We start from the raw sequence: 14,863 nt of genomic DNA on the forward strand, positions 1-14,863 counted from the left end.
AGGAGACAGGGACCAAGACCATCCCCATGGAAAAGAAATGCAAAAAAGCAAAATGGCTGCCTGAGGAGGCCTTACAAATAGCTGTGAAAAGAAGAGAAGTGAAAAGCAAAGGAGAAAAGGAAAGCTATAAGCATCTGAATGCAGAGTTCCAAAGAATAGCTAGGAGAGATAAGAAAGCCTTCCTCAGCGATCAATGCAAAGAAATAGAGGAAAACAACAGAATAGGAAAAATGAGATCTTTCAAGAAAATTAGAGTTTCCAAGGGAACATTTCATGCAAAGCTGGGCTCGATAAAGGACAGAAATGGTATGGACCTAACAGAAGCAGAAGATATTAAGAAGAGGTGGCAAGAATACACAGAAGAACTGTACAAAAAAGATCTTCACGACGAAGATAATCACGATGGCGTGATCACTCACCTGGAACCAGACATCTTGGAATGTGAAGTCAAGTGGTCCTTAGAGAGCATCACGACGAACAAAGCTATTGGAGGTGATGGAATTCCAATTGAGCTATTTCAAATCCTGAAGGATGATGCTGTAAAAATGCTGCATTCAATATGCCAGCAAATTTGGAAAACTCAGCAGTGGCCACAGGACTGGAAAAGGTCAGTCTTCATTCCAATCCCAAAGAAAGGCAATGCCAAAGAATGCTCAAACTACCGTACAATTGCACTCATCTCACACGCTAGTAAAGTCATGCTCAAAATTCTCCAAGCCAGGCTTCAGCAATATGTGACCATGAACTTCCAGATGTTCAAGCAGGTTTTAGAAAAGGCAGAGGCACCAGAGATCAAATTGCCAACATCCGCTGGATCATGGAGAAAGCAAGAGAGTTCCAGAAAAACATCTATTTCTGCTTCATTGACTATGCCAAAGTTAATAAGCAGGGTGACAATATATAGCCTTGACGTACTCCTTTTCCTGTTTGGACCAGTCTCTTGTTCCATGTCCAGTTCTAACTGTTGCTTCCTGACTTGCATACAGGTTTCTCAAGAGGCAGGTCAGGTGGTCTGGTATTCCCATCTCTTTCAGAATTTTCCACAGTTTGCTGTGATCCACACAGTCGAAGGCTTTGATATAGTCAATAAAGAAGAAATAGGCGTTTATCTGGAACTTTCTTGCTTTTTCGATTGGGGTTGGGGCATAGACTTGGATTACCGTGATATTGAATGGTTTGCCTTGGAAATGAACAGAGATCATTGTGTTGTTTTGGTGATTGCATCCAAGTACTGCATTTTGGACTCTTTTGTTGACTATGATGGCTACTCCATTTCTTCTAAAGGATACCTGCCCACAGTAGTAGATATAATGGTCATCTGAGTTAAATTCACCCATTCCAGTCCATTTTAGTTCACTGATTCCTGACATGTCAACGTTCACTCTTGCCATCTCCTGTTTGACCACTTCCAATTTGTCTTGATTCATGGACCTAACATTCCAAGTTCCTATGCAGTATTGCTCTTTATAGCATTGGACCTTGCTTCCACCACTGTCCTTTTATAATCTCCATAGTTCAGAGGAGTTCAACCCACAGTCTTATTGTTTTACTTCCTTATTCTCTTTGGCCCCATATTTCTTTGTTCCTCTTCTTTCTCTGGTAATATTACTATTTAAACACATCCTAGTTACCAGTTTCCCAAATCCCTAGGGCCTACTAGGGAGCACTTTTCAGCACTTTAGTCAACTTGGGGAGGCCCCACCTTGCCTGAATCAGGTTGTTCAGACAAAGAGGCAGGTAGGTCTCTTTGTTCCGGAAACACATCAGCTCAGTGTGGTGACCAGGTTTATTCATACTGATGAGGGAAAAGCAGGGGGACCCAGGCTCCACTGAAAGAAGACAAGACTGCGAAGAGGGGTCCCTGGTGTGGGAACGTGGGGGGCATTAGGATTCTGTTTTCTGCTTTAGTGTGTGGTAGCCTATTTCAACTTGACAGATCAGGGAGGGCCTCTCAGAGGTAACACTGGAGCACACTAGATATGAGGGCTGGAGGGTGGCAGATGTGGCTATGGAAGATCTTGGTGGAAGTGTTCCAAGCAGAGGTGAGAGCGCTGAGGTGAGAGCACAGAGAGAAAGAGAAGGAAGGAGGCATGGTTGCAGGTTGGATCCTATAGGAGCCTGTGAGTTAGGGGAAGGACTTCAGGTTTTATCCTTAGGTGTGATGTGTGCTGTGCTTAGTCGCTCAGTGGTGTCCAACTCTGCAACCCCATGGACTATAGCCCGCCAGGCACCTCTGTCCATGGGGATTCTCCAGGCAAAAATACTGGAGTGAGTTACTATGCCCTCCTCCAGGGGATCTTCCCAACCCAGGGATCAAACCCAGGTCTCCATCAGTGCAGGTAGATTCTTTACTGTCTGAGCCACCAGGGAAGTAGGTTATTTTTTAAATGTTCCTCTAGCTGCTGTGTGTAGATCCTCTCCATGTTCCTCTCCCTCCTACTCCAGCTTTTCTGGAATTTCTGTTTCCTTTTGGCCATCTCTCTCTTGTTGGTTGGTTGTCCCTTGGTTTGAGAATGTGAGATGTTTCCAGAGGTCACCCCTAGAACTCTTCTCTTTTCTTAGCAAATTGGCCCCATCATTCACACAGGCCTCTATACTTTTCTTGCATATAGATAAACTCAGATCTGCTTTGCTTCTTGAAGCTTACCTAGTGGGTTTAGGTAACAGATCCAAGGCATGAAAGCAGAGCTCCAAATAGTCAGTGTCCTTCGAACTCTAAGGGCAGTTGACTGTGTCCAGAAGGCATGTGAGCCCAAATGTAGAGGGAACATGCTGGCAAACTCCCTCTGGAGTCCACTGTCTAGAAGGAATCAACAACAGCAGTGTCCCCCAGTGTTTACATCCATTCAAGCTGATACAACAAAATACCACATACAGGGTGGCTTATCAGCCCAATTTCTAGAACCTGGAAGTCCAAGATCAGAGCACTGGTCGATTTGGTGTCTAGTGAGAGCCCACTCCCTGGTTCTGATAGGCAGGAAGTTAGCTGAGAGCAACAGACAGGTGGACCATTCAGCTAACTGTCCAATAGCTGCCTAATCCCACCAAGCAATTTACCAGCCCTGCCCCTAATACACCCACTTAGTTCAGTTCAGTTCAGCCGCTCAGTCGTGTCCTACTCTTTGCGACCCCATGAATCACAGCACACCAGGCCTCCCTGCCCATCACCAACTCCCGGAGTTCACTCAAACTCATGTCCATCGAGTCGGTGATGCCATCCAGCCATCTCATTCTCTGTCGTCCCCTTCTCCTTCTGTCCCACTCCCTTCCAGCATCAGGGTCTTTTCCAGTGAGTCAACTCTTTGCATGAGGTGGCCAAAGTATTGGAGTTTCAGCTTTAGCATCAGTCCTTCCAGTGAACACCCAGGACTGATCTCCTTTAGAATGGACTGGTTGGATCTCCTTGCAGTCCAAGGGACTCTCAAGAGTCTTCTCCAACACCACAGTTCAAAAGCATCAATTCTTCGGCGATCAGCTTTCTTCACAGTCCAACTCTCACATCCATAATACACCCACTAGTACTGCACAAATAGTCAGGGGTCACCTGCCAACTTGTGGGACTTTCCCCACCTTAGCACATGTACTCACCTCACAGTATCCTGTACTAAAGTAATCTTTGTCAGCCACTGGACTCATTAACTGCTCATAAATATTCCATGAATGTGCTGTGCTTAGTTGCTCAGTCGTGTCTGACTCTTTGTGACCCCAGGGATTCTAGCCCACCAGGCTCTGTCCATAGGGATTCTCCAGGCAAGAATACTGGAATGGGTTGCTATGACCTTCCTCCAGGGGATCTTCCCAACACAGGGATCGCACCCAGGTCTCCCACGTTGCAGGCAGATTCTTTACCAGGTGAGCGACGAGGGAAGCCCATTCCATGAATATATACATCTAATTATAATAGACTAAATTATAGGAAGAACATGCACAGTAGAGCATCTTGTTACATAACCTTCAGCTATCAATCAATGACACCCCCCCAATTATGCAAATGACCCTGCCTTAAAAACTGTACTCCAGCCCTCCAGGGCCATTTGCCTCCCTTGCATGGCCCTCCCCTTGAAGTATTCTTTCTGTACTTTTTTTGTGTATACTCAGTTTAGTCACTCAGTCATGTCCAACTCTTTGCAACCCTATAGACTGCAGCACACCAGGTTTCCCTGTCCAACAACTACCGGAGCTTGCTCAAACTCATGTCCATCGAGTTGGTGATGCCATCCAGCCATCTCATCCTCTGTCATCCCTTTCTCCTCCCACCTTCAATCTTTCCCAGCATCAGGGTCTTTTCTAAGGAGTCAGTTCTTCACACCAGGTGGCCAAAATATTGGAGCATCAGTTTTAGCATCAGTCCTTCCAATGAATATTCAGGACTCATTTCCTTTAGGATTGACTGGTTGTATCTCCTTGCAGTCCAAGGGACTCTCAAGAGTCTTCTCCAACACCACAGTTCAAAAGCATCAATTCTTCGGCCCTCAGCTTTCTTGATGGTCTGACTCTCACATCCACACATGACTACTGAAAAAACCATAGCTTTGACTATATGGACCTTTGTTGGCAAAGTAATGTTTCTGCTTTTTAATATGCTGTTGTCATGGCTTTTATCCAAGGGGCAAACGCCTTTTAATTTCATGGCTGCGGTCACCATCTGCAGTATATTCAGTCTTGTCCAACTCTGTGTGATCTGTTCTTTCCTGATTGTTAATAAACTTCCTTGCAACAGGTAAGACCTTAGATTCTTCTTTGCATCCTTACCAAGAACTGAGGTCCATAGGAAGAAGGGTCTCCAGACTTTCCTTCTGCTGACAGTTCATAGATGGCCATTATGTGTTCTCACATGGCAAAAGGAACCAAGCTCTCTGGGGCACCTCTTTTATAAGCACACTGCCATTCATGAGGGCTCCACTGCTGTGACCTAATCACCTCCCAAAGGCCCCACCTCCCAATATCATTACCTTGAGGGTTAGGATTTCAACACAGGAGTTTTGAGGGTACATAATCATTGACACCACAACAATCGGTAGAAAATAATAGGTTTTTATTCAAAGTCTTCATCCACAGAAGTGTCAATTAGCAAGAAAATAATTTTCTTAAAAACCACCAGGATTACATCTCTATGCTCCAGCCACACATGGCCACATTACTACAGAATGGGTGAAATGAAATCATTGGTTTTCCTGCCCTAAAAAGAAAACTTATTTATGCTGCATGGGAAGTGGAATCCAGTAAACAAATACTTCACATCTTGAGAGATTAAAAACAAAACAAAAAACCCCAAACCTTCCTAGTTGAATCCCTGTTATGATTTAAACAGAGGGTAAGCAGTCAAGGGTAGAAAGGTGGGAAGGCTGCAATCCTGAGCTTGATCTGTGACTCAGGCCTGCAGGTAGGAATGGCCAATGTGGTCTGCTTGTCATTTAAGACTTGGCTATGAGGGGCTGCCACAAGTCAGTATGTGGTGTCTCACAGAAAGGGCAAAACCACCTCCTTCAGAAGCAGTGCTCTTTCCTACCAACCTAATCCTTTACAGAGAGGGCACACTTGCTGCTCACATAGCTCTTGCTGTGAAGGCTTCTAGCTTTTCAAGTCTTGCTGAAGCCTCGACCTCAAAGACCTGGAGACATGTGTGCATCAGCCAAGCTCCCTGTTTTAGACAGATAGGCCCACCGCAAGGAGTCAGCAGAAATTTTAGAAGGTTCAAAGGAAACAGAAGGTACAGGTGATGGGGATTTTGCTTAACTACAACTCTGCCAACATTTTAAACCCAAAGATGTTGACAGGTTATTTTTAGTTCCTCCTCTTTCAGGATGGTGTCCTGAGCTTGCTCCCTGTCACATGGCATGTGGGGTCATAGTTTCCTGACTAGAGATTGAACCTGTGATCCTTATAGTGGAAGCACAGGCTGCTAACCACTGGACCACCAGGTTATTCCTACTGCTGGATATTTGACACAGAAGGAAGACCTAGCCAAATTCCCTCAGAAGGGTAGTTAGCCTTTCACCCCTTGCCTCTGCCACTCCCAACTTTTTAAAGCCCATGCCTCCATCTGCATCCTTGTTTCTACAGCTGGCAGATCATGTTGCCCATTGAGCACGCCTGGCCTTCTAGTGCCCTGGCCAGGTCATTATTGCTCCTGGGAACAAGCTTTGAGATGAGGCTGGGCCCAGGCCTAATGTCATTTTGTTTTTTTCCACATGTGGATGGAGAGACAGATGCAGCTCTGTGCCCGTGTCCTTGCCCCTACAAAGCCCCTGGCCCAGTGATGGTGCTTGTTTCCCTGGGAGTCTAGGGTGCGAAATGGTTTTACACACCAGCTTATATGAACTATGCCATCCACTTAATATGAAAATTGCTGGTCATCCTGCATTCCTCTGCCTTCAATGATTCTCCAGAAAGGTGAGCCCTGTGCCACCCAGAAGGTAATAGGGCCCCAATTTTGGAAGGGCCATGTGAGGGAGTGCTGCCAGGTTGCTGAGTGAAATCCCAGAATGTGCTGTGCTTGCTGGGGAACACAGTCCTTTGCCTGTAGGACCCTCCTCCCTGTCCATCCATCAGGCCCTACCCTAGTTTTAGCTCCTTCCTCAGGCCTTTGTAGTTCAAGTGAACTCCCAGAAAGCAACCACATTATATTTTCTTTCTATAATTCTTTTCCTTTCTCCTCCTCTTCACACCTTGCACTTGGCAAGTGCTCAGTCATTGCCTGGATAAAGCCACCTAAAGTCATTAGAAAGTAATGACCAGCTAGCAGTGATGGACATTCCCCATGACTAGCCCCTTGAGCAACTGTAGTGGTGGTGGTGGTGGTGGTAGGGTGGGCAGCATGGGTGAGAGGCAGGCTCTGAGAGGGCAATTCTGTCATTACCTCCTAAAGGGGAGCCCAGCCAAGCCCGTGCACCCAGAGGCAAGCTCCGCTGCAGGGAGCTGGACAGCTCAAGTGGGCCTATCTGAAGGTAAGGATTAGGAGCCTGGGAGAAGTGCAGTGGAGATGGGATAATATGGAGACGAGACATTTTTTAGCAAAGTCAAGAAACCACTATTTGGTTTGAGAGAGGGTTTGCAGATTTTCTGTAGCTTTTTAGTTTTGTTTTTAATAAAATCCCTCTGCCAACAGAAGAGAAACCCCAATGGTGGTCATAATGAGGCCGGCAGACTGGCTGGGAAGATCACCAGGCCTGAGGGAGCCGGTGTGCCTGCCTGCATGGCACCGGCTGCTGTTGGGAGGGTGCTGGTGAGATAGGCTGGGGTCTGGGTCCCTCTACTGGAGTGCTCACACCTGGACAAACATATCCTTGAACGGCAGAACACAAAGAAACTATAAGGGACTAAAAACAACTTGATGAATGCACAGTTGGGGTCAATACAAAAAGACCAAAACCCAACTGTCACTTCTGAGGTACGGGGAGCAAAAGCAGGGTTCTGCACATGATCCGTGCACACAGCACCACCATGTGGGCTGGCAGACCACCCAGGCCACCCTTCCAACCTGTCCCACTGGCTCGCCCCACCCTCACCTCATTTAAGGGACCAGCTTGCCCTGCCACCTGCAGGGGTCAAGCAAGGGGGCATGAGTTCCAGGAAAGCCTTGCCTAAATTCCTTGTCTGATCTCTTATCAACTTCTATTGATTAAAGAGTCCAAGGACACAAGGTTGGTAACACTGGTAAGCCACCGTGTTTTTCAGACCAGCTTTCATGGCTAGATCTAATCCTCATTCAACCCTCACCCAGTGCCACCAGGGAGGGAGCAGGTGTCACAGCGAGAAGCGCTGGAGGAACAGACGCACAGAAGAGGGGACAGGCGAGGGCAAGAGGGACAAGCGGCCCGTGCTGCGCCAAGGCTTTCTCCGCCTCTGCTGGAACAGGCCTTCGGGCCAGCAGCTCTGTTGACCAGTCTCACAAGCACCTCTTTATCACTTTAGGAGACTTTGTCCTGAATTTGAGAGACAGAAACCTGCCCATCCTTGAACCTCTGCAGTCAGGTGGTGTGGGATCCCATGGTGCTGACACATGGGTCAGCTGTGAGCTGCCAGGCCCATTGGACATGGGTGTTCTGGGGTTTTAAACCCTTGTTGGGAGATTTTCACCCTTTGTCATATTCTTGGAACTCTTGGGTCTTCCTGTAGTCTGCCAAAGGATCAAGATCACAGCTCCATCCAGCAAACTGAGACATTTTTGGCCAGAGTTAAGTCATTTGTTCATGTTGGATTAATTGCTTAAGATCATGCAATTCTCTGGTATTTCTGGTCCATGGAGAAAACAAAGTATCACTGCACAAAGTTAGTTTTTTAGATCTGCTGTTAAGTTACTGACCTGGGACTTGCCTTGGAAACATGATATCTATACCTATGTGATACCTGGGAGCTGTCTACACACAGTGCATTTTAAAATAAGGGTTTCAACTTAAGATGCCTGTCCTTCAGGCTGACCTGAGCCCTTGAAGGTTTGAAAAGCAAGTTTCCCAGGGGTAGAGAGCCCAAGGAACTTGCCAGGGACAGGCCTGAAGAACATCACTGTGGTGGCTTGGCCTGGCACAAGTACAGGCCTGTTCAAGTACAGAGTGCAAATCAAGCAAAGGGTGAATGATAATTCATAGTGGGGATCCCAGAGGATAATTTTACTTTTTCTACTGCATTATCTCCAACAGAGACAGCAGAGTTGGGAAAATTTTAACTAGACAGAGAAAATTCATGAGCTTCTGGGGAGTCATAAGTTATTATGCTTGAAAGGTTGAAAATGGCACCCTCCAACTCAACACCAACTTGGGCCTGGATATTCCTTCTCTGAACCTCTGACTTGTCTCTGAAATTTGAATCTGTCCCACCTTCCCATATTTTGTTATATTTGGTTTAAGGAGTATTATGGCCACTGTTTGAAATGGCAGAGTTGTGTGATGGCAGTGTTCCCAGGGGACACCTGAAGTTTATCATTTTGTTTAAGTAAAGACCAAAGGGGTAGCAGAGAAAGAAAAAACTAACAGGGCAAGCCTCACCATGGTAGAAAGCAGGGAATGGGGCCCATGGAATACAGAAAGCAGCCTTGTAACTGAGGATCCTAAATGGGGACCCCAGTAAATGCAGACCAGGCTCAGACTGCTGCCTGCTTTGCTAAGGAAGTGGTGGTGACTAATCCCAGCACTCCCGCTGGAAAGCAAGAACAGTGAAGTTGTGCTACAACTTCAGAGTTTCTGGAGCTCACATGGTCACAGGCTCACATGGTCACCTAGTGCTGATCCCCAGGTGAAAGGTCTGTAGGCCTCCTTCCAAACTCCACAGACCTGGCCATCTGGTTGAAGAATTTTAGTGTTTCTCCACTTCCTGGTCCTACCCACCCAAACATTATTCTCATATGGCTGTTCTGGGAGTGGAATAGCTTTGAAAAACACTATGGAGAAGGAAATGGTAACCCACTCCAGTATTCTTGCCTGGAGAATCCCATGGACGGAGAAGCCTGGTAGGCTACAGTCCACGGGGTCGCATAGAGTTGGACACGACTGAGCGATGGAACGGAACGGAATGGAATGGAAGAAAAGACTAGGCCAAACTGGATGTTTAGAGATGTGAAGTCCCTCAATTTTCCTCCTCTCTTCAAAGATTCAATTAGAATAATCCCTTTACTACCCTTCTCCTCACTAACCTAATCTCAAACGTCTGAACTCTAAAGGCAGCTCTTGAAATGTGTTACATCAGAAACTTAAGATAGGAGGCCAGTTACCCGATGGGCTACCTGTTAAAAGTTTCCGTATCTTCTGTTCTGCCTGGAAAAAAAAAGAGACTTAAATGTCAGTTATCATTTAGGGTTATGAGTGCATTACATTTTTATTTACATTTAACAGTCCCCCTCTGTCCCTGTGTTCTGTTCAGTGAATGGCTCACACTTTGACTTCATGCAGGCTCTGAGTGGGAGGAGGTAGGGGTGGTGAAAATCTCATCAGATAGAAAAGCGTAACCCAAATCTTTTCATGTTTCATAATTTTGTTCTTGCTTCTAAAAGGATAGTCATCTCTCATGGCATGTTATGTGCTTTATATCCTGACTTTCTATTTACAGCTTCTTGGTGTTGGGGCAGAGTGCCAGAATGTGGCACTGCTGAGGAAGACTGGTGGGAGCTGTGGGGCAAGGCCTCCACTTCCCAGTGACACTGTTTCCAATTCCCAGAACTCCTGGGATGAGGTGAGAGTCCTCGGGATGTGGTTTGTGGCAGACACGATGTGAGGAGAGCCTGCCCGCTCCTCCCTGGGCACTGAGTTCTGAAAGGCAAAGAGCACATGGTCAGGGGCCAGACTGAGGCCCCTGTGTGGCGCCATGGTAAGAGATGCGGCCTGAGTGAGGCCAGGCAGGGGGGCACACAGGTCCCCCCAAGAAGTGAGCAGTGAGTTGGGGTGGAGGGACCGATTCCAATGTAGCCAGGAAGGCTGCAGATCACAACAGTGACTACTGATCTGGCATCAGAGACATGACGTTGTCAAAACCACGATGGCTGAGAGTGGTACCAACATGCTGTGGTTGGAGAAAGTGGGTAACCAGCATTTGTTTGCAGAAGAGATGATGCTCTGTGAGTGGCTCAGCCAACAGTTCAGCTCAGCTTCTCTCGGACAATGTCTCCTGTAAAACCTCTGAGGCACTTACATAGCATATTTCTGTGTCCACTCTCTTGCTAGTCTGTTGTACCTGGAAGAAAAAAGCAGAGGAAGTGATACCCTCATTCATAATGGTCACTTCCTTTCAATGCACAGTAGAGAAAAGCACTGATATAGGGGAAATGCTGTTGCTTCTCATCAAATACCTAAGATGGATGAATGAATGAAATAGACCGCCTGGAGCAGGAACATATCATTCACGGCCATAAATCCCAAGCTTGGTGAGTCCTAGTAGTTCTTCACAACTACCTGCTGTGGAAGATTTAAGAGCATAATTGACCTCCTGCCTCCCTCTCTCCTGTCCTTCAACATGGATGCAATCGGATCAGGAAGAGATACACAGAGGTCAGCTTGGGACAGTCCCTGGTATCCAGCACATGGGCTCCATGAATCTGGCCACCAGACTGTGAGTCGGCGCCACCGTTGGCAGCCACAGAGCACGTCTGGTGCTCACTGAGAATATGTGCATTTATCCACATTACTGTAATGAAACCTGGTGCCATGACACTGTAAGAGAGCTATGTAATCAGAGGAGACATGAAGAAAATCACTTCTGGCATCGCTAAAATATATCATAATAAGTGCTGAAATAAAGATCTTGTCAATTAAAAATCACTTTGTCATACAGGAGAACTGAAATGAGGGAAATAATGAGCTCTAAAAAAGTTTCAAGAAATATATGCTGGACAAACCACATTCCATTCTAATCTCTTTAGACAGAAGAGAAATACTGAACTAAAAGACCTACTGGAGAGTTCGTTTAAAAGCCAGCAACTCCACCCTCCGCACCCTGCTCCTGCCCCAAGCTGCTCACAGGGCCGCCACTGCTGACGCCTGGGGCCCTGTCACGTCTGGCCCTTTCTCACAGTGCTGTCAATGCTCAGAGGTTTGCACACAATGTACCTGCCTCAGCAGCCACAGACATCTGCTCAGGCTAAAGTGCACATGGTTGTGTCTGGCCACATGAGTCAGAATTCCACAGTTATGTGTCTGGTAATCAGTACTTAAACAGAGAGTTGGCAGTGAGGGTCTATCAGTAAAAACACACTGCTTACTTCTTAGCCTCAACTAGCAAACTGAGCACAGCAGTGTTTCCCACCTCAATCAGCCTTGGCCTCACCCTGGGCATATCTGAGCAGATAACCCATTATCTTGTGATAAGATCCTTGTATTTTAATCCAGAATTTTCTTGCTATCAGATTCTTCTGAGTCCATTGTTGGCTGACCACTGACATTATTGGCCTCAAGGGCAAGTTTGGCAATAATATTTTAGGATTCAGTAGTGGCAGCTGATGAGCTATCCAGGAGGGCAAACTGCTTTTATCTCCTTCTCCCTGAGGCAGGAGTCTCAGCCCAGCTCAGAATGGGCAGGATGATGTCCATGGGAAAACCTTGTTGGTCTGGAAGCACCAGCTCAGGGTATTGCTGGGAGCTGCCTGGAGCAGCTGGGACCCAAAGGCAATCCAAAGAGGACACATACTTCTCTCTATCAGCCTTGTAGGTATGGGCTATCTCTGGCACCAGAGGGTCATCAGGGTTGGGGTCGCAGAGCAGAGAACAGATGGATAAGAGAACTGGAAAGAAAAGAAACAATGAGTCAACTGCAGTCACAGGCTCCCAGGTTACCCCAGGTCCAAAGAGCCCCTCAACTTGAACTCTGTTGACAGAGCAATTATTTTCTCTTCAACATCCCATCAAAATTATTCTGATGCCCCAAGAGTCATGAACGTATTTACTTTGTCCATCTATGAGCTGAACAGCAATTTTACCTTGTGGTGTCCCAGTTACATCTGCTCTAGGGCATTTCTGGCCTCCCTTTCCTGATCTCAAAAGTTGTGCCATGTACCTTTGTTGTTTGGTCCCAGAGGCCCTGTTCACTATTTAAGAAACCAGAACTCAGAAGATTCCGGTGACCTTCCAAGGTTACAGACTTCGAACACCAACCAAACGGGTAAAAACAAGATTCGGAACCAGGTGTGTGTGACTGCACTGCCCTACACTCTCAGTTCTGTTCTGGACCTGTGAGGACACTACCACCAGGGCTGTGGTTGGAGGCTGAGGAAGTGCTGCTGCTGGGATTGTTAGGGTCCAGGCTAAATGCACTGTCAATCCTAGATTTGCTCTGGAACCCTCTGTACCACCCCAAACAAGTATCATCCTTGCCTCAGTGAATCCATCCAAGTCCTGACCACAGTTAAACTATGGTAAACCAGGTACACTATGATTGAGGGATGATTTGTCTTTTTAAAGCTATTCAACTCTCCTGCTGTTCTGAGCTCAGAGGAAGTGTCATGAGAGGGCTAGTTTCTTCCTTCCTTCCACATTCAAGTGCCTACTCCTGGCCATTCTGATTTCCTCTCCCTTCTTTCTTAGAGAGTGTTCTGACCCCCACACCCAAAGGCATGCTAGGCAGTGAGATGAGGATTCAGCTCAGAGAGGAGCAAGCCCCTAGAGTGGAGTTGTCTCTTGGAGGCCGAGTACTGGAGTCAGCTCTGCCTTCACGGCATCTGCACCACCAAAGGGGAATGGGCAGCTTTCCCTGTAGATTTACCACGCAGTCTCAAAGAGCCTGCTCCGGTCAGCTGTACTGGTGCCTTGTGGCCCCTGCTCTGCTGCCTAAAGCTCTGCCACCTGCACTGCCTCACACTCCACTCTGTTGGGCTCTAGTACCCTGATTCTCTCAGGGTGCTTTTTTTACCACCTCACTCACTCTACTGACAGGTAACTCAGACCCTCTGTGTTCAAGTCTCAGTGTTCGTACCACCACGTTCAGCCTGTCTTAGTTGGGAAGGAATACCTGCATCCCTTAAGCCCAGTTTAGCCTGGCTTCTTCACCCTCATGCAGGGAGAAGGCCCTGTGCCCTCTTCACTCAGGGCTGGTTCACAATCCATGTTGCATAAATGAATAAATGAGGGAGTGGAGGAGGCAATGTAATATTTGCCTTTCTTACTTTTAGATAAAAAGCATAAATAGGATCAACATTTTCTTTTGCACCCGTGCAACAGTCTGGCTGGAGCACCCTGCAGCAACAGGTCCCAGTGGACATGGTGGGGGTGGGGAAAGCACCACTTCGGACTCCTCCCCTCTGGGCTGGGACCACGGGCTAGGACCGAGGCTGCTTCCCCGGAGCCTGAATGTGCTCTGAGTGCAGGGGTAGAAACACTGCTGTGACAGAGACGGGCATGACATACGCACTCACGGCATCAGAACCCAGGGTACACAGCTACCTTTTACCTTTGGACACAGTCAGTGCTGGAGACCACTGGGACCGCAGGATGTCAAGGCAGATGCTGCCATTGCTGTTGATGTTGGGATGATAAATTTTGGTTGTGAAAACAACCTGCAGAGATAAGAGACCTCAAGTCAGACAGACCACAGGGACATTCTAGATCATATCTGTCTGGAAAATGAACCAAGTAAGGTGGAAACAACCACTACTGGGACATAGCTGGCCCTGCCCAATCCTGGGTGAGCTGGGCATTATTCCGAACCAGAAAGGGATACAGGAGGGTGCACCTGGAGGAGAAGTCCCCCAACCCATTCCTTGCTGGGCTCTTGAACTATATGTGGGGACTGATACCATCTCCCCCAGAGTAGTGTGCTCTGAGGGCTAACAAGAAGAGCAATGGCCAGAACTCAGAAGTCTTCTTGAATAATGGAGTTCTAAAGCCAGAGGATGAATATGTGGGCATCCATTATATGATTATCTACAATACTTTACATGCCTGAAATAGTTTATAATAAAACAGGATTTTTTTTGGTTGGTTTCATTTTGAAACAACTCACTTCAGAATATGAAGAGAAGGCAGGCTGTGTATGTGAGGCTTAGTATCTGTTACCAAATGACTTTTTCCAGGAGGGGCTTCCCTGGTGGCTCAAATAGTAAAGAATCTGCCTAGAATGAAGGAGACTTCCTGACAGACCCTGGGTCAGGAAGATCCAGTATACGCACTGCAGTACTCTTGCCTGGAGAATCCCATGGACAGAGGAGTATGGCAGGCTACAGTCCATGGACTGTACGGAGTTGGACATGACTAAGCAACTAACACTTTCACTTTTCACTTTTTTCCAGGAAGCATCAAACTTCCAAAGTGTCTCAGGCAGTGCTGGGAAAAATATCAATAACCTCAGATATGCAGATGACACCACCCTTATGGCAGAAAGTGAAGAGGAACTCAAAAGCCTCTTGATGAAAGTGAAAGAGGAGAGTGAAAAGGTTGGTTTGAAGCTC

General features: G+C 47.0%; 1 protein-coding gene across 13 annotated transcripts in view; it reads right to left on the reverse strand.

Annotated features, from left to right (window-relative positions):
* Positions 1 to 5,018: 5,018 nt before the first annotated feature.
* UBE2D4 (ubiquitin conjugating enzyme E2 D4) overlaps positions 5,019 to 14,863 on the reverse strand; it is a 28,538-nt gene continuing 18,693 nt past the window's right edge. For 11 of the 13 annotated variants that reach the window (XM_055414833.2, XM_055414835.2, XM_055414830.2 and 8 more), the window contains 4 exons: positions 13,867 to 13,972; positions 12,112 to 12,205; positions 10,621 to 10,662; positions 5,019 to 9,749 (listed from right to left, as the gene is read on the reverse strand). In XM_055414833.2, the coding sequence (XP_055270808.1) occupies positions 9,722 to 9,749; positions 10,621 to 10,662; positions 12,112 to 12,205; positions 13,867 to 13,972 (270 nt within the window). In that variant the 3' untranslated portion in view covers positions 5,019 to 9,721. The remainder of the gene's footprint in view (positions 9,750 to 10,620; positions 10,663 to 12,111; positions 12,206 to 13,866; positions 13,973 to 14,863) is intronic. The other 2 variants (XM_088831915.1, XM_088831913.1) reach the window with 2 other exon arrangements.

This window comes from Moschus berezovskii, chromosome 24 (assembly GCF_049115385.1).
Source record: "Moschus berezovskii isolate FMDL1 chromosome 24, NW_MosBer_1.0, whole genome shotgun sequence".
Taxonomy (NCBI): domain Eukaryota; kingdom Metazoa; phylum Chordata; class Mammalia; order Artiodactyla; family Moschidae; genus Moschus; species Moschus berezovskii.